The sequence below is a fragment of the Melanerpes formicivorus genome, unplaced genomic scaffold (genome assembly GCF_026170545.1).
Source record: "Melanerpes formicivorus ecotype bairdi unplaced genomic scaffold, bMelFor1.0.p_v2 SCAF_8, whole genome shotgun sequence".
Classification (NCBI taxonomy): domain Eukaryota; kingdom Metazoa; phylum Chordata; class Aves; order Piciformes; family Picidae; genus Melanerpes; species Melanerpes formicivorus.
In genome coordinates, this window is record NW_027142360.1 from 3,861,409 (window position 1) to 3,882,387 (window position 20,979).

A 20,979-nucleotide genomic window follows, 5' to 3' on the forward strand; every position below is an offset into this window, starting at 1 on the left:
TGAGCTTCTACAGAGGAAGGAAAGGGAGATGGAAGCCATCAGAAGCTCCACACAGCCTGTGGATGGGAGCAAAACCTTTACCCTCACTAACATGTCATGTCTGCTAAACCAGTCTCTACAGGCAGAGAGAGGCATGAAAGTTTTGGGTTTGAACTTGTCCCTGGGGACTGTCTGGTGGCAGCTGCAAGGCCATTGTGCTTCTATCAGGCCTCAATGAGGCCTGAAAGCTCACTGCTCGGGATGGCCCTGGAGTATTTCTTTACTGTGCCATGTGTACGTCCTACAGCACACAGCAGCCCACCATCAGATGGGAAACAACAGAGCTGTGTGGGGTAAGCTTCTGAGGGAATTACTTCTTTGTGGTTATTTTAAATGAGCTATTATTCACATCTAGGTAGGCTACTGTAGGTCTGGACAGGAGTTTGGCTTTGCTTTTGCTCTGGTGGCTAAACGCAACAAATGCCTGGCTGGACAGAATCACTGAATCACAGAAACACTTGGGTTGGAAAGGACTCTTGGGATCACCAAGCCCAGCCCAGAACCCTACTCTATAAGGGTCACCCCTAAACCATAGCCCCAAGCACATCCAAGCAACCTTTAAACACATCCAGGCTTGGGGACTCCACCAACTCCCTGGGCAGCACATTCCAAGGCCTGACCACTCCTGATGGGAAAAGATTCCTCCTACTGTCCAGTCTGACCCTGCCCTGCTGCAGCTTGAGGCTGTTCCCTCTTGTTCTATCACTAATTACCTGGGAGAAGAGACCAGCACCAACCTCCCCGCAACGTCCTGCTTCTGAAAAGCAATGTGTGAAGTCCAAGCAGAACCAATCTCCTGAGATCCCACATCTGATGAAGAAGAGGCATTTTTTTCCTGCAGAGTTCAGTTTCTCACCCCTCCCTTTAAAGCTCGCTTTTGCTTCTGCCTAGCAGAATCCTGACTGAACCAGGCTGAGGTGCTGGAGGAGGCCAGGGGGATGGCAAAGGGAGCCAGAGCTTTAGAATCATAGAATTGTTAGGTTTGGAAGGGACCTCAAGGATCATCCAGTTCCAACAGCCCTACCATGGCCAGGGACCCCTCACACTACATCAGGCTGCTCAGAGCCACATCCAGCCTGGCCTTCATAACCTCCAGGGACAAGGCTGCCACCACCTCCCCGGGCAACCTGTGCCAGTGCCTCAGCAACCTCATGGGGAAGAACTTATTCCTAACATCTAACCTGAATCTACCCACTTCTATTTTTTTTCCATTCCCCTCAGTCCTGTCACTCCCTGACACCCTAAGAAGTCCCTCCCCAGCTTTCTTGTAGCACCCTTCAGGTACTGGAAGGCCACAAGAAGGTCTCCTGGGAGCCTTCTCTTCTCCAGACTGGACAGCCCCAACTCCTTCAGTCTGTCCTCACAGGAGAGGTGCTCCAGCCCTCTGCTCATCCTCCTGGCCCTTCTCTGGACACCTTCCAGCACCTCCAGATCCTTCCTGTAGTAGGGGCTCCAGAACTGGATGCAGTCCTTCTGCCCCAGTGGGTGGATGTCCCAGCCCAGTACCAGGGCAGTTCATGGCGGCCCTGCGGCCCCGGGACGAGCGGGCAGCCACTGAGCCAAGAAGGCTATGGCACCTGAGCCGCCTTTCAGCGCAGGTGCCCCCGCCGCGCCGCCGCAGCCCGGGCAAGCGGGAGGCGCCGCGGCCGTCCCTGGCAGCGCATCAAGGCGCAGCCCAGTTTCAGTTTCTGTCCCTGACTCTGTGGAGCGGGAAATGAAAACTAACCGGCGGAGTGCGCGCTGCTGCTGCCCTCTGACGCAGCCGGCGAGAAAAGCGGCAGTGCCGCTCCGCCCGGCAGACCCGCTCCGCCCGGCAGTGCCGCTCCGCCCGGCAGTGCCGCTCCGCCCGGCAGTGCCGCTCCGCCCGGCAGACCCGATTCGCCCGGCAGTCCTGCTCCGCTCGGCAGACCCGATCCGCCCGGCAGACCCGATTCGCCCGGCAGTCCCGCTCCGCTCGGCAGACCCGATCCGCCCGGCAGTGCCGCTCCGCCCGGCAGACCCGATTCGCCCGGCAGTCCTGCTCCGCTCGGCAGTCCCGCTCCGCCCGGCAGTCCCGCTCCGCCCGGCAGCAGCGCCGCGGCCGCCGCTTTCCCGCTGCCCGCCGCTCCTCCTCCTACCCCCGCTCGCTGTCGGCGGCTTCCCCGGCTCACATAAACTGGACTGGCCTGCCAGAGAGAGGTGCTCCACTGAGCCGCAGGTGAGCTCCGGTGCGGGGAGACGTGGTATGAACATAGGGCTCAAAGCGCTTCAGGTTCTGTGGCACTTGACAAGAAACAGTTTCGTGCTGGCTTGTCAGATAGGATGAGCCAGAGCCACAGTGCACCGGGAGAAAAAAAATAAAGGAGGAGAGGGGAAAAGGTAAGCTGAACAAATGCACAGTTTGGCAGCGAAGCGAGAAGTCTCATTTCAGTCTTGTTCAAGAGAAGCGTGAATGTGAAGGGCTTGAGTCCCTGCGGCAGCCCTTCAGGAGCACCTCGGGGCAGCCATCTCCTCCCCAGGGCCTCACAGCCGATCTCCGGCTCCATCCCCATCGCCATGGCTGCCCGCACCCCACGATACCAGTGAGCAGAAGGGAGTGGCAAAGGGTCAACAAAGAACAGGTGGTGGTCCTATTCAGGCAGAGGGAGGCTCTGGGGACTGTGGTACAGTGGTGTGAAAGGACTTTTGGGGGTTTCTCTTGAGAAGCCAGTGACTTGGGAAGGCATATAGGCTGTGGAGCAGGCCAGTGAGAAAGGGAGGATGCTGGGCTGGCTGAAGGAGGACAAGTGATAGATGATTATAGGGTGAAGGGTATTGCTGCTGCCTTTTCTCTGCTTGGTGCTAGAGTGGTCATTTGGCTTGGCCAAGTCATGTACACGGAGTAGTACTGAGTCCTGCCCCAGAACTGCAAAGGAAACTGAGACGCAACCCTGTTCCTCCAGGGTGAGAGAAAAAATCTGGGGCAGGAGGGGAGTCTGCTCCTCAATTCCTATGTTCACCATTTTTTGAATACATTTAATGTAGGCAAAGGAAAGTCAAGTGCAACTCTTAGGAATACTGTTACTGATAGCCAAAGTGAGACAGTTCCATGCAAGGATGGGGAAGGTGTGTTCATGTGCCTGCTCCTGCACCAGGGTTCACATCCCACAGTGACTGGGTGCCTGGGGGGAGAATTTCATCAAACCAGAGACCCAAATCCTCCTGTCTCTGTATCTCCCTGCACCTTCCTGTCCTAATATTTTTCTGCCTTTTTCTCAAGTCACCTTTTAGCCCTGAGCTTGTGCTTTCATCCCTCTCCTGCCAAAATCTGTCTTGCAAATTTGCCTTACCCCTGGTATATCCCTAGCTGATGTTTAGCTACCTCTGCTCTGCCTACTCCTCTCCTTTCTGTCTCCTGGGGCATCACCCTGGGCCATGAGCATTACTTAGATTCTAGCTGTGTTATTACACCAACTAAACCCAGTGGCTCTCATGGTACAAGGAAGCTTGGGCTCCCACTCCAGCTAGGCTTTCAGAAACCTGAATGCCTTGTTAAGTCGTTTCCAGAGGAAGAGGCAGTGTGGGTTCAGAGCCTGTTTTGACAATGAAGAAATTGAGTCTAACGTCTCTTTTCCCACACAGCTGTTTGAAACAGAGAAAGCTATTTTCTTGAATATGTCTTTGAATGCCTGAGGGTTTTTGTCTTTTTTTGGGGTGATCTTTTTCCTCCCCCCCAAATAAAACTCCTCAGCAAATTCAACAATATTTAGTGAAGCTCAATGGATGAAACTTAAAAGTCTTCAAAAGTAATCTTTGGAAGTAAAGAATCAAAAATACAGTTAGGAAAAAGCATACTTCAGCTTAAAGGTAATAACTGAGGAAAAGCCAATGAATTAATTTCTAGCTTCTCTGCCTTAAATCTTCAGAAACTTTGACATTAAGCATTATTAACCACAGTTAACCTGAAAATTAACCTGCTTTTAAAGCAAACATTTTCCTGTTCTTGGTGAGAGGCAGAACTAGGATTTTTTTGGGCTTATTTCCCTTTCTTCATAGCTTTTCTTTATTCTTTCAGCCATTTCTTCACTCTTGCTCTCTTTTGTGTTGGTAAGGTAATAATTTCTGAGCATTTGCTTTGGGGTTCTTTTCACCCCTGTGGAATGCTTGCCTAAACATATCCTTTCTTTCTGATTCCATCTTCCTGCTTTAAAAAAGTTCAGTTTTTTACATGACAGCATTCAAACGTTTGTCACATTGTTTTGCTTGTGTATTTTTACTTTGCTTTAGTTTGGTGATTGAAACCCCCCAACTTTCACTTAAAGAGCTGGTAACTGAGTCATAAGAGACTGTCAGGGAAATGTTTATTCAATTGCTCCTGTAAAAGTCAAGACATTGTAGTCACTGGGTTTATAATCCCTGGAGCCACTATTACAAGAGGGATGTGGATGTGCTGGAGCGTGTCCAGAGAAGGGCCAGGAGGATGAGCAGAGGGCTGGAGCTGCTCTCCTGTGAGGACAGACTGAAGGAGTTGGGGCTGTTCAGCCTGGAGAAGAGAAGGCTCTGAGGTGACCTAGTTGTGGCCTTCCAGTATCTAAAGGGGGCTACAAGAAAGCTGGGGAGGGACTGCTCAGGCTCTCAGGTAGTGATAGGACTAGGGGGAATGGAATGAAGCTGGAGGTGGGGAGATTCAGGCTGGAGGTGAGGAGGAAGTTCTTCCCCATGAGAGTGGTGAAGCCCTGGAATGGGTTGTCCAGGGAGGTGGTTGGGGCCCTGTCCCTGGAGGTGTTTAAGGCCAGGCTGGATGAGGCTCTGGGCAGCCTGATGTAGTGTGGGGTGTCCCTGCCCATGGCAGGGGGGTTGGAACTAGATGATCCTTGTGGTCCCTTCCAACCCTGACTGATACTATGATACTACTATGATAATGGTTCTCTTCCTCAGCTACTCTGCCCTGGGATTGCTTGAAGAAAAGAAACTGCTGTGTAGGTGCATAGATGCCTTTAAAAATGAAAGTCCAAAGTGCCACAGCAGAGCTGTGACTAAGGCTCGTAAAAACGATGGAGAGAGCCCAGTGCAGAAAACAAATAAATGCTTTTCAGTTTAAGAGAGCAGAGAAGGTGAAGTCTGCCCTTTGGAATACTTGGGATGCTTAGGGTGATAAAACATTAGTCTGACTAAAGAGAGGAGTTTTGCAGCATCTGCCACATGCATAATTGTTGTGATTGTTTAGCAGATCATTCTGGAGTCCTCAGGCTAGGTGGAGCTCTTTCTGTGGAGCTGAAGGTTCTTTTGTTTATTCAGACCTTGCCAATGGCTTGCACACCTACCCTGCTCATATTAATTCAAACATATCAAATCCCATTGCAGTCATCTTACTGACTTTATTGACATTCCAGCCTTTTCATAAGGAAAATACCAAATACAAAGACAAATCCTATGTTTTTGGGTGGTTCCCTTCCTATCTGACATTTCTGTGTCTTTCTGCAGTTCTTCTCTGGGCAGTATCATTGATGGGCCAAAGAAGTGGGCATCATGAAGGAGGGAAGAAACTAGAGGTGGCTCTAAGCAAGATCATGGAGGCAGAAGAAATACAAACTAATGCAGAGAAAGACAAAGAAACAAAGGCCAAAGTACAGAAGCTAATATCAGTCTTTGGTGTGGCAGACTTACAAAATGGTAATAATGCTTTGTCTGTTCTTCACTCTCATGTTTTCTGTTTCCAGTGCCTACTGTTCCATTCTCTGTCCTTAGGCTTAATTTTCCCCTGATCTTTACCTTTTCATTGAGAAAGGTACATATGGTTTTCATTTTGCCCTGCCAAGGGACCATTTTAAGGTTTTTGAGAAGGCATTACATGAGGATCTCAGAGCTGTTAACCTGTTTCAAGTCCTCAAATTGGCCACTGCAGCCAAAAAGACCTAGATGCTGAGCCTGTCTTTTCCCAAACACAGCCAGCATTGCCAAATTTTCTTTTTAGGCCCTAGTTCTTCTGCTACATCACCAGATTTGCCTCTCAAAGCTGTGGTCAGTATTTCAGGTGCATATATTATTCTATCCCAGCTATAGCCCATGTTTGCCACTGACTGTATGAATTCCAGAGCTGTTCCATTCCATGCCTTCTCTCCTTCTGGTTATGACTTTAGAAGAAAAACTTGTAATTTGTGACTGCAGTTACTTATGCTGCTTTGGGGTACAGAGCATGATGTCTTTTTAGATGCAGTGTGAACATCTGTGACTTGCCTTCTCCACTTCTCTCAGGCTAGTTCCTTTCTTTGAAACCGAGACAAAGAATGCCAGAGGTAAGCTGAAGGGGAAACCTCAAGCCTGTGTGGTGAACAGCTAAGGTGGTCCTACATTTAACTCTTGTTATTAGGCCTCGCTGTGTAAAAGGCTGAATAAACCTCCTCATACAGGCAGCCTCTGATTTCTCTCTTCCTTTTCTTTTTTTCATGCATTTTATTTATGTCTAAGTGTTGTAGGTTAAAGGAAGTAATGGGTTAATTGGTATAAACCTTTATTTAGAATAAACCAAACCAGGTTGGAAGAGACCTTCAAGATCATTGTGTCCAACCCATCAACCAATCCAACCCACCCAAACAGCTAACCCATGGCAAAACAGCTAACCCATGGCAAACCATAACCATAAAGAAAAGTCCTCCAGAGGCTAGGAGATGGGCAGTTTGTCCCAGGATGTTGTAATCTGTTATTCTTCTTAACATCCAATCTGAATCTTCCCTTTCTAGTTTTTTTCCCATTCTCCCTAGTCTTATCATTACCTGACACCCTAAAAAGTCCCTCATGGGCCTATAAGAAAGCTGGGGAGGGACTTCTTAGGGTGTCAGGTAATGATAAGACTAGGGGGAATGGGAGAAAAAATAGAAATGGATAGATTCAGATTGGATGTTAGGAAGAAGTTGTTCCCCATGAGGGTGGTGAGAGCCTGGCACAGGTTGCCCAGGGAGGTGGTGGAAGCCTCATCCCTGGAGGTGTTTGCAGCCAGGCTGGATGTGGCTGTCACCAGGCATCACTTCCTCTTTTTCTGTGCCTACAGGAGCTGTTGGACTATACAACATTGGGCAGAGCTGTTGGCTGAACTCTTTACTCCAGGTGTTCCTCATGAATACATGCTTCACAGGGATACTTCGAAGGTACCACCTGTTTGAACTACCTAAGATGCTTCCATTGTGGCTTTGTTGTCTCCACTCCCATTTTGTTTTTCATCTGGGATGTACATTTGGAGGCTAGTGTCATCAAAGTCCTAGCAAGGTGCTTGCAGCTTGTTCAGCATTTGCCTTGTGTCTGTCATACACAGTCTAAGGCCTTCAGCAGTAGAACTTGCAGTGTTCTGACTTACTAATCTTCTCTGATTCACGTGCCCTTTGCACACTGTAAGCTGCAGTCTTGGGACAGCAGTGTGCCCTTGTGGCCAGGAAGGCCAATGGCATCCTGGGGTACATTAAGAGCAGTGTGTCCAGCAGATCCAGGGAGGTTCTCCTCCCCTTCTACTCTGGCCTGGCGAGACCTCACCTGGAATACTGCATCTAGTACTGGGCTCCCCAATTCTAGAGGGACAGGGCTCTGCTGGAGAGAGTCCAAGGGAAGGCTATGAGGGTGATGAAGGGCCTGGAGCACTGCCTGGTGAGGAGAGGCTGAGAGCCCTGGGACTGTTTAGTCTGGAGAGGAGAAGACTGAGAGGGGATCTAGTCAATGTCTACAAATACCTGAGAGCCAGGAGTCAGGAAGGGACAGCCTCTACTCACTTGTGCCCTGGGGTAGGTCAAGGGGCAATGGCTATCAAAGGTATTAGCAGCCGCCAAGCATCTTGTGGAGTCGCCATCTGGTGGAGAAGTGGCAGAATTGCGACTCTCAGTTCTTAATTGAATAACTCCGTTACAATTTTCCTGATTGGGTTCAAATTGTTATATGGCACCGGTTTATGGGATTTATCCACAATCCTGCACTATAAATAATGACAAACTGTTATTAATAACTTTGCATATTAATAACAAATTAATTTTACTGTATAATATTTTCCTATTATAAATTAATAGCCTCCCTTCATTACGAACCCTTAGCATCCTGTGATCCTGTGCTTTCCACCAGTGGAGGCTGGTGGCACAGCATGCTGATATTAGGAAGAGGAGACTGGTGGCACAGCATGCTGATATTAGGAAGAGGAGACTGGTGGCACAGCATGCTGATATTAGGAAGAGGAAACTCTTCTCCATTTCCCAGGTTTATTTCTATCCTGACGGTAGGTTCTGAGTCCAGCCCGTGGCACATGCTTCCCAGTGGCTGTTTCATTTAAAGAGTGGTGACATCCTGTGATCCTGTAATGGAGTCTTTGACTGGTATCTCTGTAAGAGGATGTGATTCATGCCAGGCATATTCATAGGCTTCCTTAACTAAAGGATGTGTAACCATGTGAACATTTGATTTGGTAACTTTAAGCATGAAAATGTAAATGCACTGTCATTCATAGCCTCTGACCTCTGACTGTCCCAGCAAGCACCTGACAGAGGAGAGAAAGTGTTGTTGCAGAGAGTGAATATCTATTGTTGTTTTGTTTTGCTTGACTGTGCTCTCTACTTGTTTGTGATGAGGATTTGGTCTTCTGCTTCTATACAAACCACATTTGGTTTGTGTCCACTTTACTCGGTTCACTGCAGTTTTAATCATCTAAGTGGATCATTCCTATTCAGTTCTCCTTTCTCCAAGTGTCTTACACACTCAAAAGTGTGCAGAGGGGAAAGAAGACAAGGCACAAACATGCAGAGATGGAAGTGTCATAAATGGTCAAAGCTAAGTAATAAAGACAGTAGGTTACTGTTGTCATTTGAAGAAAGACTTAGAAAACCCTGTGGACTGCAATACATTTAGGGAGGATAAAGAACTTTGCAGCTGTCCAATAGATGAAATACAAACATTATCATGTACCTGCCCATGACATTTTGAGGGTATGTTGAGAAAGAGTCGTTCATGGCTTCTTGCCTTCTGAATCTGGCTGGAACTAATGTTCATAGTATCATAGTATCAGTCAGGGTTGGAAGGGACCACAAGGATCATCCAGTTCCCACCCCCCTGCCATGGGCAGGGACACCCCACACTACATCAGGCTGCCCAGAGCCTCATCCAGCCTGGCCTTAAACACCTCCAGGGACAGGGCCTCAACCACCTCCCTGGACAACCCATTCCAGGGCTTCACCACTCTCATGGGGAAGAACTTCCTCCTCACCTCCATCTTGAATCTCCCCACCTCCAGCTTCATTCCATTCCCCCTAGTCCTATCACTCCCTGAGATCCTGAGCAGTCCCTCCCCAGCCTTCCTGTAGGCCCCCTTCAGATACTGGAAGGCCACAATGAGGTCACCTTGGAGCCTTCTCTTCTCCAGACTGAACAGCCCCAACTCCTTCAGTCTGTCCTCACAGGAGAGGTGCTCCAGCCCTCTGCTCATCCTCCTGGCCCTTCTCTGGACACCTTCCAGCACCTCCACATCCCTCTTGGAATAGGGGCTCCAGAACTGGAGGCAGTACTCCAGGTGGGGACTCACCAAAGCTGAGTAGAGGGGGAGGATCACCTCCCTCGACCTGCTGGCCACACTTCTCCTGATGCAGCCCAGGATCTGATTGGCTTTGTGGGCTGCAAGTGCACATTGAGAGCTCCTGTTGAGCTTCTCCTCCCCCAGCACCCCCAAGTCTCTCTCCTCAGGGCTGCTTTCCAGCCAGTCCCTGCCCAGCCTGGATTTGTGCCTGGGATTGCCTCGACCCAGCTGCAGGACCCTGCCCTTGGTCTTGTTGAACCTCATGAGGTTGGCTTGTGCCCACCTCTCCAGCCTGTCCAGGTCCCTCTGGATCGCCTCCCTTCCCTCCAGCGTTGTTGTTTATAGAGCCCAGAAATCACTTCAAGTCCTGCTTGGTTTGCCTCTTGTTCAGGGACAGATCAACTTAAAATTGTGGCCTTTTTACTTTACTGTCACCCTGCACTGTGGCTTGAGGTAGTGGAGATGTGCTGCCCCTTTTACCTTCTTGTGCTAAAAACACACAGGTTCTAGCTCCCTTTGAGCTGCTGTCTCTGCTACCCTCCTCTGCTCCTTTAGGTATGATCTCTAATGTTTCTCCACTGTAGTGCTTGATTCCCATTCATGTTGCTTCTTGCCTTTGTAGGATCACAGTGCCACCAGATGATGAGCAGAAGAGGAGGAATGTCCCATACCAAATGCTCCTGCTTTTGGAGAAGATGCAGTGTGGCAAGCAGAAAGCTGTTTACCCTGAAGATTTAGCTTTATGTCTGTCACTACACAGAGTGAAATGTAAGCAGTGCCACCTCATGCCCACCTCTGGCTGCAGACCAGGGATGTTAATTATCAAGCACTCATTCAGAGAATCAGAAATGGGAGGAGTTAGACACACAATGATGTAGTGCTCTTTATAGCTGCCTCTCAGTTTTGAGAGAGATGCTGTGTCTTACTTGTGAAGAGGGGAAAAAAGCCCTTGGGTGGGAAGAGTATCCAGAAGGTTCAGCTACTGATTCTGGCTAGTGGAAAGGGCTGTGCAGGACAGAGTTTGACTTGTCTTGCTCTAATGGCATGATAATGGTGAAACAGCTTCTGTTTCTTAGAAGAAAAGAAGGGATGATGTGGAATCTGTTCACCCAGATCTCCAGGGACAAACACTGTGTCCTTCCTGCTCCTTGTAAGAATTTCCTGGTTTAACCTCCCAGCTAGGTGGGGTCCCAAAGGAAAGAGGTTGTTAATTCCTGGGTGACCAGTGACAATGGGATGCTGAGGGCCTGTTTATGTGTACAAATACAGACAGTGTACCCAAACATCCTGATCTTTAGCATATAAAATCCCCAACAGGACATTGGTTCTCCACATTCACGGGTGTGAGGTTGGGGTTTTTGGTATTGTTTTGATTTGGCCTTTTTGGGGCAGTTTTTTATGTGTTTCTGGGTTTGGGTTTGGGTTTTTTTCAGTTCAGTGTTGAAGTGTTTGGGTTTTTTTTTTTGCTGGGCCATTCTAAGCAAGCTGTGCATCAAGCTGTATCTCACCATCTTAGATTTCTTAACATACCAGTTTAGCCAGAGTGGAAAGCCACATGTTACTACATCATCTTTGGCTTCCTGTGCTGAAACTAAGCTTTGTGGTGAGAGGGGGTTTGCCCTGTTCTGTGGATGAGATGTGTGGACAGGCCTCCCTGTTGTTGTTGTCTCACACTTGGGAGTGTTAAAGCCTCATCAAGGGGATAGGGGAGACAAGAAGTGGTTTAACAGAGGTTAAAAGGAGAAGATGATCTTCTGTATTGCTTCTAATAAGGATTCAAATAAGGTTTCTAATAAGGATTCAAATAAATGCAACTCTCAATGGGACAGCTGAGCCCTGGCCTCCAGTAGGTGCTGGGAATACACTTGGTCCTGTGTCCTGTGACAGGGACATGACTTTTGCACTGGGTTGTACAATGAGGCGCTCATGCTCTCTCATCTTATCCCACTGCCTGCTCAGATCACATGGAGACATTGCAGCTGTCTTCAGTCTAAGTTCTGTCCCTGGGAAGGAGTGGCAAGGGAGTAAGAGATGCAGAATGGAATGGAATGGAATGGAATGGAATGGAATGGAATGGAATGGAATGGAATGGAATGGAATGGACCTTTGAGATCATCAAGTCCAACCTATTGCCCAACACCATCTAATCAACTAAACCATGGCACCAAGCACCCCATCCAGTCTCTTCCTAAACACCTCCAGGGATGGTGACTCCACCACCTCCCTGGGCAGCACATTCCAATGGCCAATCTCTTTTTCTGTGAAGAACAACGAAGTTGGTGAGGGGTTTGGAACACAGCCCTATGAGGAGAGGCTGAGGGAGCTGGGGTTGCTTAGCCTGGAGAAGAGGAGACTCAGGGGTGACCTTATCACTCTCTACAACTACCTTAAGGAAGGTTGTAGCCAGGTGGGGGTTGGTCTCTTCTCCCAGGCAGCCAGCACCAGAACAAGAGGACACAGTCTCAGGCTGTGCAAGGGGAGGTTTGAGCTGGATGTTAGGAAGAAGTTCAGGAAGAGACTTGTTAGGGTGCTTGGTGCCATGGTTTAGTTGTTTAGGTGGTGTTGGATTAGTTGATAGGTTGGATGCAATGATCTTGAAGGTCTTTTCCAACCTGGTTTATTCTATTCTATTCTTCCTAACATCCAGCCTAAACCTCCCCTGGTGCAGCTTGAGACTGTGTCCTCTTGTTCTGGTGCTGACAGTGAAGCTCCCTGTGCCATTTGTGAGAGATCTGTGCTTGGTGTGGTTCATAATAGTGACTGAAGTTGTGTTTTCTGTTTGCCTAGTGTTTGTGCAGCATGATGCTGCCCAGCTCTTTCTGACTCTCTGGAACTTGATAAAGAAGCAGATGAAAAAGCCAGAGCTGGTAAGGGTGGTCAGTGAAATAAACACCAGCTTCTTTGACCTGTGTCATGTGTGACCTCCTCTGTTCTTGAAGAGGAATCCTGTTCATTGGCAACTGTCCTGAATGAAACTCTAAATGATCCCCCATTTGGATCTTTCCCTTCATCTTTCAAAGGGGAGAGGGAATCTTGATTTCATAGGCTTCAGTATTTTGAATCACTGTTAACATTTGTTCATCCTCCTTTTACTCCTCCCTTTCTGAAGGGAGAGCTGATTGATAGCAGAGAGAGATCTTTTCACAACGTTGAACTTTGTTATCTTGAATTGCTTACTTCTCTAGATTTCTGCAAGCATTTATTGGTGTGTTTTGACACAGCTCCTCTGTTCTTCAAAGTTAGCCCTGTGCATCTCATTATAATTAGTCACTGTTAATGTGTTAGATACATGACAGTATCACAGTATCACAATATCACAGTATCACTTAGGTTGGAAAGGACCTCGAGGATCATCGAGTCCAACCTATCAACACAGACCCCATGACTAGACCATGGCACCAAGTGCCACGTCCAATCTCCTCTTGAACGCCTCCAGGGACGATGACTCCACCACCTCCCTGGGCAACCCGTTCCAATGACTAACGACTCGCTCGGTGAAGAACTTCCTCCTCACCTCGAGTCTAAACCTCCCCTGGCGCAGCTTGAGACTGTGTCCTCTTGTTCTGGTGCTGGTTGCCTGGGAGAAGAGACCAACCCCTTCCTGGCTACAACCACCCTTCAGGTAGTTGTAGAGGGCAATGAGGTCACCCCTGAGCCTCCTCTTCTCCAGGCTAAACAACCCCAGCTCCCTCAGCCTCTCCTCACAGGGCTGTGCTCAAGGCCTCTCCCCAGCCTTGTTGCCCTTCTCTGGACACCTTCAAGTCTCTCAATGTCCTTCTTAAACTGAGGGGCCCAGAACTGGACACAGGACTCAAGGTGTGGCCTAACCAATGCAGAGTACAGGGGCAGAATGACCTCCCTGCTCCTGCTGGCCACACTATTCCTAATGCAGGCCAGGATGCTATTGGCCCTCCTGGCCACCTGGGCACACTGCTGGCTCATATTCAGGCAGCTGTCAATCAGCACCCCCAGGTCCCTCTCTGTTTGGCAGCTCTCAGCCACTCCGACCCCAGCCTGTAGCTCTGCATGGGATTGCTGTAGCCAAAGTGCAGCCCCTGGCACTTGGACTTGTTGAATGCCATCCTGTTGGACTCTGCCCATCTGTCCAGTTGGTCAAGGTCCCTCTGCAGAGCCTTTCCACCCTCTAACTGACTAACATCTGCCCCCAACTTTGTGTCATCTGCAAACTTGCTGATGACTGACTCGACCCCTCCCAGGCGAGCTGTGTAAGGTAACAGAAGAGTGACTGCTCCTTAACCCACTGTCATGGTTTTGTTCAAGCATTTACAAACAAACCAGTAAAATTCTGCAGCCCAGCAGAAATTGGACTGCCTGATCTTGTTACAGACTGTGTCTTTCTGCTAGGAGGTGAGGGAAGGAGTTGTTCTCCTTTAAATGGTGGGAAGCACCCTGCCCATTAAAGTCAACATCAGATCTGGGTTCAAGCCTTAAAGTAGTAACATTCTGTGAAGTCATGTGTTCACACAGGCTTTTGCACCCACAGAGGGAAATGCCTCGGCTGTGTTCTTGGTTTTTTCTGGGTTTTTTAATGCTGTTGGGTTTTTTACCTCTCCAGGTTGAAGAGCTGAATGATTTGTACACTATATGTGTACAGGAACACCTGGCCTGTCAGAAATGCTCTTCTGAAACCAAAAGGAATAGCAGCATGTTAACCCTCCCAGTCCCAGTGCTGGATTCCAATTCTCATGTGCTGAAGTCCCTGGTAAGCTCAGTGGCATCACTGTTTCTTCAGGAAGAAGATTCCCCTCTGTTCTCTGTAGGAGCCTTTCCCTTGTACCACTTTAGTCTCCTGGGACACATCTAGAATCTCTGCAAGAAGCTTTGCAGGATGTCTGGGATTTTGAGAGACTCTTCTCTCATTCATATTTCTTCTTTGCTTTGAGGGTTGCTAAATTTCTCAACCCCCCCCCCCCACTGTTTCATTGTGGGGATGGAAATGAAAGCCCTTGAATCACCTTTCAGAAAAGAGTGTTAACTGCTTACTCTGTAAGACTCAAAGACTCATACTACACAGGTAGGTGTGCCTGTTAGACCCCAGATACCACAGTGCCCTAGCAGTGTGTCTGGGCAGGGATCACAAGGCCTGTTTGCCCAGGGCAGAGTTCTTTTACTGTCACGTCAGTGCTGCTGTTTGATGGTGGCTGTGTAGGTGCTGTCACAAACAGTGGATTTGTCAGGTGACAGTGGACCATTGGACCTTATTTTTTCTCTGACCACTTCATACTGTTTCAGCCTGATGGAGCCTCTTCCAAAACCTCTTTGAAGGTCTTGAAGGAGGTAGAAAAGACATTAATGAACCAACAATTTCTTTTTTGGTGGAAAATATGAGACTCTCCTTTCTTTCAACTAATGGAATCACTGCAGCAGCAAGGAAAAAGAGGGTAGTGGTTTTTAGTCTGCTGAGCAATCTTGTCCTTTGAATAAATATGCCTTCTGCAGCTTTGCTGTTTGCTTGTACTCTGTGAAGCAAAGTAGAAAGAGAAATCTACCTTGAAGGAATTCTTAGAATCATAGAATTGTCAGGGTTGGAAGGGACCTCAAGGATCATCTAGTTCCAACTCCTTGCCATGTAGCAACACTACAGCAGGTTGCTCACAACCACATCCAGCCTGGCCTTAGAAACTCCCAGGGGTGAGGCTTCCACCACCTCCCTGGGCAACCTGTGCCAGTCTCTCACCACCCTCATGGGGAACAACTTCTTCCTAACATCCAATCTAAATCTCCCCTCCTCTAGCTTGGATCCATTCCCCCCAATCCTATCACTACCTGACATCCTAAAAAGTCCCTCCCCAGCTTTTCTGTAGGCTTCCTTCAGATACTGAAGGCCACGATAAGGTCTCCTCAGAGCCTTGTCTTCTGCAGGCTGAACAACCCCAACTCCCTTGGCCTGTCCTCATAGGAGAGGAGCTCCTCTGCTCATCCTTGTGGCCCTGCTTACATCCAGACCTTTCTTGTAACAGGGGCTCCAGAACTGGACACAGTGCTCCAGTTCTCAGTCTCACTAGAGTGGTGTAAAGGGGAGAATCACCTCTCTCGACATGCTGGCCACACTTCTCTTGGTGCAGCCCAGGATCTGGTTGGCTTTCTGGGCTGCAAGTGTATACTGGTAGCTCATACTGAGCTTCAGTTGAAAGACATCTCCTCTGTTTTCTTAGGAGGACTGTCTGCAATACTTTTTCCATCCAGAAGAGCTGACTGATCACAATATGTGTTTCTGTGAACACTGTGGAAAGAAAACACCTTTTCTGCAGGTAACCAGAGAGTTATTTCCCCATATGTCTCTTATACTCTGAACTCCCTTTAGGACTGGGAAGGGTGGGGAAAGGACTCAACCACAGCAGTTTAAGAGGAGATCAGCAACTCAAAGATTTGTCAGCACAGTAGTGTCAGGTAGCTCTACATCACAGGCATCTTTCCTCTTAGAAAGTTCCCTACTGCAGATGCAGCTCTGGCAACAAAAAAATGCTTCCATGGGTTTTAATATAAGTCACCAAGGGATGTAGCATTTCTGAACTAGCAGAAGAGCTTCTGTTGGTCTGTGTTGTGTTCTCACTGTCAGGCTTTACACTACTGCATAAGTCCAGATGTAAGCAAGATTGTGTTCAGGGACCTGTGCAGACACATAAAAGCAGGCTACTGTAGAGTGACTTTCTTTCTTCCCTGCTCTTCACTGGCCTCCCCATTTTTCACAGTATTATTCTCTGCCAGCCAGTGAATTGGCTGTTTCATGCAGAGGTAAGTGCACTGAAGAGAGGGGTGAGGGAAACTGCCTCAGCTGAAGGCTTGGAGAAAACTTTCTACAATGTTTACAGCTTTAGGCATTGTCCAAGACCACAGCACATCCATATGCCTTCAACAGTATCAACAAAGGCAGTGCTGGAAGGAATAAGCTACCAGCTTGGCATTCTCCACTGAGCTCTAGTAGCCACATGTCACGAGGAAGTTGACTTGCCTCTCCTCACCTACCTAGTGCTACCAATCTAGGCTTAAGAAAGCAGATGAGAAACAATGCAGCCCTTGAAACACCTACAGCTGGGTGCTAATTATGCTTCAGTTAGGAAACTTAGTTATCACAGCTGCATTACATGTGTGTTTCATGTATGTTGATGAACTACAAAGGTTTGGCATCTGCTGTCTGATGGAACTGGCAGTCATTCCCTGTAGCACTGAGTGTCCTCCATGCTACATTTGAAGGCTGTTTCCATCACACCCCCCCAGGGTTTGCTCCTTAGTTTTCAGCTGTGTGATTTGTTGCTTCACAGAGCACAAAGCTTGTGCACCTGCCTCAGACTCTGACCATACACCTAAAGCGCTTCTGCTTCAGCAAATCAGCCTACATCCACAAGCTTAGACACTACCTGCCATTCCCAGAAGACCTTGATTTCAGTGCAGTCTTGACAGAAAACCAGTGCCAAGCAGACGACAAGGAAAAGGTGAGACACTCCTGATGACCTGTTTAAAAGGAGCGGATTTTCTTCTTGCCTGGTGTGACCACACCAATGCTTGCCTCAGGTCAAAGCACCTGCCTTAAAAATGTGCATCTTGGGCTCTAGCTGTACCTGTCTCATTTCCCATGGTTTTTAACTGGTTATTATTCAGCCTCCTCTGCTCAGATTACCTCACCAAAGGCAGCATAACTGGAGCTTTCTGCCATAAGGCCAAACCCCAGGCTGCACAAAACACCTTACCCCAGTCCTCTATTTATTTTTCCTTAGACTGTTCAGCATAGCCTTTTTCTTCCATTTCTAAATATGCTAAAGAAAAGATGAAAACACAGCTCCTTTGGATGACCAAATCCAGGACACTGTAAACAGTGTCTTAGAAGAAGCATCTTCTGCCCTGCCCTTTGGTTCGGCCTTCAGGGCAAGATGGTGTCAGGGAGCAGCAGACCCTCTGCTTTGCAGAGGTCACCAGTCCAAGACAAGGGAACTCCATTCCTGGCATGTTTCCCACGCAGGGTTGTTTCCCACAGAGTTGAGGTCAGCAGGGAGACAACAGCTTTGCCAGAAAGCTGAGAGTGATCTGCCACACTGTGGGTCTGTTCCCCGTACGAATAAAGGATCTCCTGAATAACAAGTGTGGCAATGATGAAGCCTCAACTGGTGCAGTGTTGGCTACAGCTAACTCCTTTGCTGCCCCTTTGCTGTCCTACTGCTCTTTTCACATTCCTGTGACCTCCAGGCAGGCTGCCAGCCCACAGGTGGCAGACAAAACTCTGAGGGTGAGAGTGAAAAAGAGAATCCTCAAGGCCGATCTAATCTTTCTCCTTTTTACTTACGAGTCCTCTTGCTGTCCTGGCTGCTGCCAGTGGCAAATGAGAACTGCTGCACTGAGGGTTGCTCTTTGTGGCTCTTCCCAGGCTGCCTGGAAGTATGAGATTTTTGCTGTGGTTGCTCACTCAGGATCAAGCACTTGTGGACACTACTGTGCCTACATCCGAAGCCTCACAGAATGTAAATGGTACTGCTTCAACGACTCTCACGTTTGCCAGGTGAGCAGACAAACCCTTCTTCTCTAGCTCCCTGGGCACTCCAGGTCTTGCTCAGTCTGACTGCTGAGTGAAGAGAGCCAGGAAATGTAACTGATGCAGCAGAGATTCCCTCATTCCTCTGCGACAGCACACTCTGAGCTAAGGGCAAAACAGCTCTAGCTTCTGTCCCAGACAAGGCCGCAGGTTCTGGCTTGCCATTGGTAGGAGCAGCCATTTGCTGGGTATCCTGCTTTAGGTACTCTAGATCTGTTGATGTGTTCAGAAGATGCTGAGGAACTGCTTCTCTTTGCAGGGTTAAAAAAGCAATAAGCCAATTTATTGAAAGGTGTTGAGTTCCTGGAAGTATCACTTAGTCCACAGCAGAACTGCTATGTCCAGCTCTTAAGAGTTTTTACCAGCCTCCTTTTATGTGGTTTTCTTCCCTAGGTATCATGGGATGATGTTAAATGCACCTATGGGCATTCTGAGCTCCACTGGTAAGCAAACACACCTCTGCTTTTACTGCTCTGGGCTTTGGAATGAGGGTTGCAAAGAGAGGGAAGGCAAATGGTTTGAACTGCATATTGCCTGGGGTGCACTGGGGATGCAGGAGTGTAGCAGAGACCTCCTTGTGCTCTGGTTACTCTGATGTGAATGTATATGACTGTACCAGGAGCCTGCAGGGTCACTGAGTCATCACAAATGGGGCTGCAGGAGTGGTCTTGTTACTTATGATTGCCACTTGGACCCCACATCCTGACTGAAGCTAGATGTGTCAGTCAGGATTCCTCCCTGCTTTTTACTGTGAAGTATCATAAAATGAGCCATGGAGAGAGGCAATCACTCCTTTAGCTCTGCCAGGGAGTCAGCTTTATGTGCTGCCTCAGGAGCACTGGGGAGGGCCAGTATGGTTGACCTAAACTTCAAAAAGCTGCTCAGGAGCAAGCCTGGGATGTTATTTGTAACCTAGATCTCCAGCCATACATCTTGTTTTGCTTTCTCTTTGCTTCCACAGGGGAGAAACAGCCTACCTCTTGATGTACATGAAAAAACCTCCTCAGTAGCCTCATCCAGGACCATCAGAATGTCACGGGAAGCTGTGTGTTGTCCATGGAGCTCAGCACCTCTGCTCTAGGGTGGATGTGTACAAATGTTCCACAGGAAGGACATCCTGCACTCAGTGGCCTCTGCCTTCACACTTATTTATGAAAAGCAGGAGAACCTTAGCTAGAGCAAGGAGCTAAGAACTGTTGATCCTTGAGACTTTTTTTTCTGTGTGTTTTTGACTCTATATATCAATTTACTCTTAAGAGGTGATGAAGTTAGTCCTTGTCTCTGCTGACTTAGGGTTCTTTAATGCTGACACTTAGATTCTGGTCCAGAGGAAGTTTGGCCTGAAAGGCTGTGTCGTGTTCCAGGGAGGCACATGGTATGGCTGGGGAGGTGTGATAGCCACACCTAGCCAGTAAGACCATAAGACTTGAGACTTACTCTATCCTTTTAGGATCACAGAATCAACCAGGTTGGAAAAGACCTCAGTGATCATCAAGTCCAATGTTAGTCCAAGTCATCATGGTAGATGCTGGCAAGCTGGGCAGGGGACCCCAGAAGCCTTGAGAAACAGCTGGAACAAGTACCCTCATGACACATGCAGCAATGGTACTCCCTCCTTAAAACCTTCCCTTCAAAGATGTGCTTGAAAGTTGGTGCCAGTTTGAAGAGGTGCTTTGAAATCAGGAGCTAGTGTAGTAGTTCTGATTTGCAAGATGAGTTTGTATGTGTTTATGCAGATGGCTATAGTTTTGGCGTGCTGATGAGGCATTTATATGCACTTTCTTTCCTGTGTGGAGGAAAACACTTAAAGCAACAGCTTCTGAAGCTAGCTAGTGACTTTGTACAATACAACCCAGACACTGGAGAGAAGTGAGGTGCCTTTATGTGCTTGAACTTTTGGGATTTATCCTTTAGTACTCTTCAGTTGTACTTCTTCTCTCCCTTCCTCCTCTGCCCATGAAGTGGAAATGTTCCTCAAGCAGGGGAGAGAACAATTCCATATAGAGAGTGAGTGATTTTTACTTCTCCTGTTGAGTTTTGTCACTGTGTGCTGTTGGTTCAGCTTGTGCTCCTGTGGCAAGACTGCACAACTGAAAGCAAAGACTAGAGAGGGCCACAAAGGGAAGAGCAGTAACATGTGACAGTTAGAAGACTCACCACAAGACTCAGCTGGGAGGAAAGTTAGAAACTTTGGTTGTGATGCTTTTAAAGCACTCATTGCAGTAAATCCTGATACAGCACACCCTGTGATGTCATCAGTGATTCCAGCAGTTCAGATCTAAGAGTACTTTCTAGCCTGACGTATCACAGGATCACAGTCTCACTAAGGTTGGAGGAGACCTCGAGGATCATCGAGTCCAACCTATCAACACAGACCTCATGACTAGACCATGGCACCAAGTGCCACATCCAATCCCCTCTTGAACACCTCCAGGGATGGTGACTCCATCACCTCCCTGGGCAGCACATTCCAATGACAAATGACTCACTCGGTGAAGAACTTTCTCCTCACCTCGAGTCTAAACCTCCCCTGGCACAGCTTGAGACTGTGTCCTCTTGTTCTGCTGCTGCTTGCCTAGGAGAAGAGACCAACCCCCTCCTGGCTACAACCACCTTTCAGGTAGTTGTAGAGGGCAATGAGGTCACCCCTGAGCCTCCTCTTCTCCAGGCTAAGCAACCCCAGCTCCCTCAGCCTCTCCTCACAGGGCTGTGCCCAAGGCCTCTCCCCAGCCTTGTTGCCCTTCTCTGGACACCTTTAAGTGTTTCGATGTCCTTCTTAAACTGAGGGGCCCAGAACTGGACACAAGACTCAAGGTGTGGCCTAACCAATGCAGAGTACAGGGCACAATGACTTCCCTGCTCCTGCTGGCCACACCATTCCTAATGCAGGCCAGGATGC

General features: G+C 48.4%; 1 protein-coding gene across 2 annotated transcripts; it reads left to right on the top strand.

Annotated features, from left to right (window-relative positions):
* Positions 1 to 2,172: 2,172 nt before the first annotated feature.
* On the top strand, positions 2,173 to 20,541 carry USP18 (ubiquitin specific peptidase 18). 2 transcript variants are annotated; one of them, XM_068141660.1, is made up of 11 exons: positions 2,173 to 2,236; positions 5,482 to 5,670; positions 7,046 to 7,142; positions 10,158 to 10,303; positions 12,323 to 12,402; positions 14,112 to 14,258; positions 15,712 to 15,807; positions 16,819 to 16,989; positions 17,916 to 18,047; positions 18,474 to 18,523; positions 19,042 to 20,541. In XM_068141660.1, exons 2-11 carry the CDS (start codon positions 5,505 to 5,507, stop codon positions 19,088 to 19,090), a joined length of 1,134 nt encoding a protein of 377 aa, XP_067997761.1. In that variant the 5' UTR covers positions 2,173 to 2,236; positions 5,482 to 5,504; the 3' UTR covers positions 19,091 to 20,541. The 2 variants fall into 2 exon arrangements, with proteins under 2 accessions (XP_067997761.1, XP_067997762.1); XM_068141661.1 differs by lacking the exon at positions 2,173 to 2,236 and adding an exon at positions 2,353 to 2,397.
* The last annotated feature ends 438 nt before the right edge of the window (positions 20,542 to 20,979 follow it).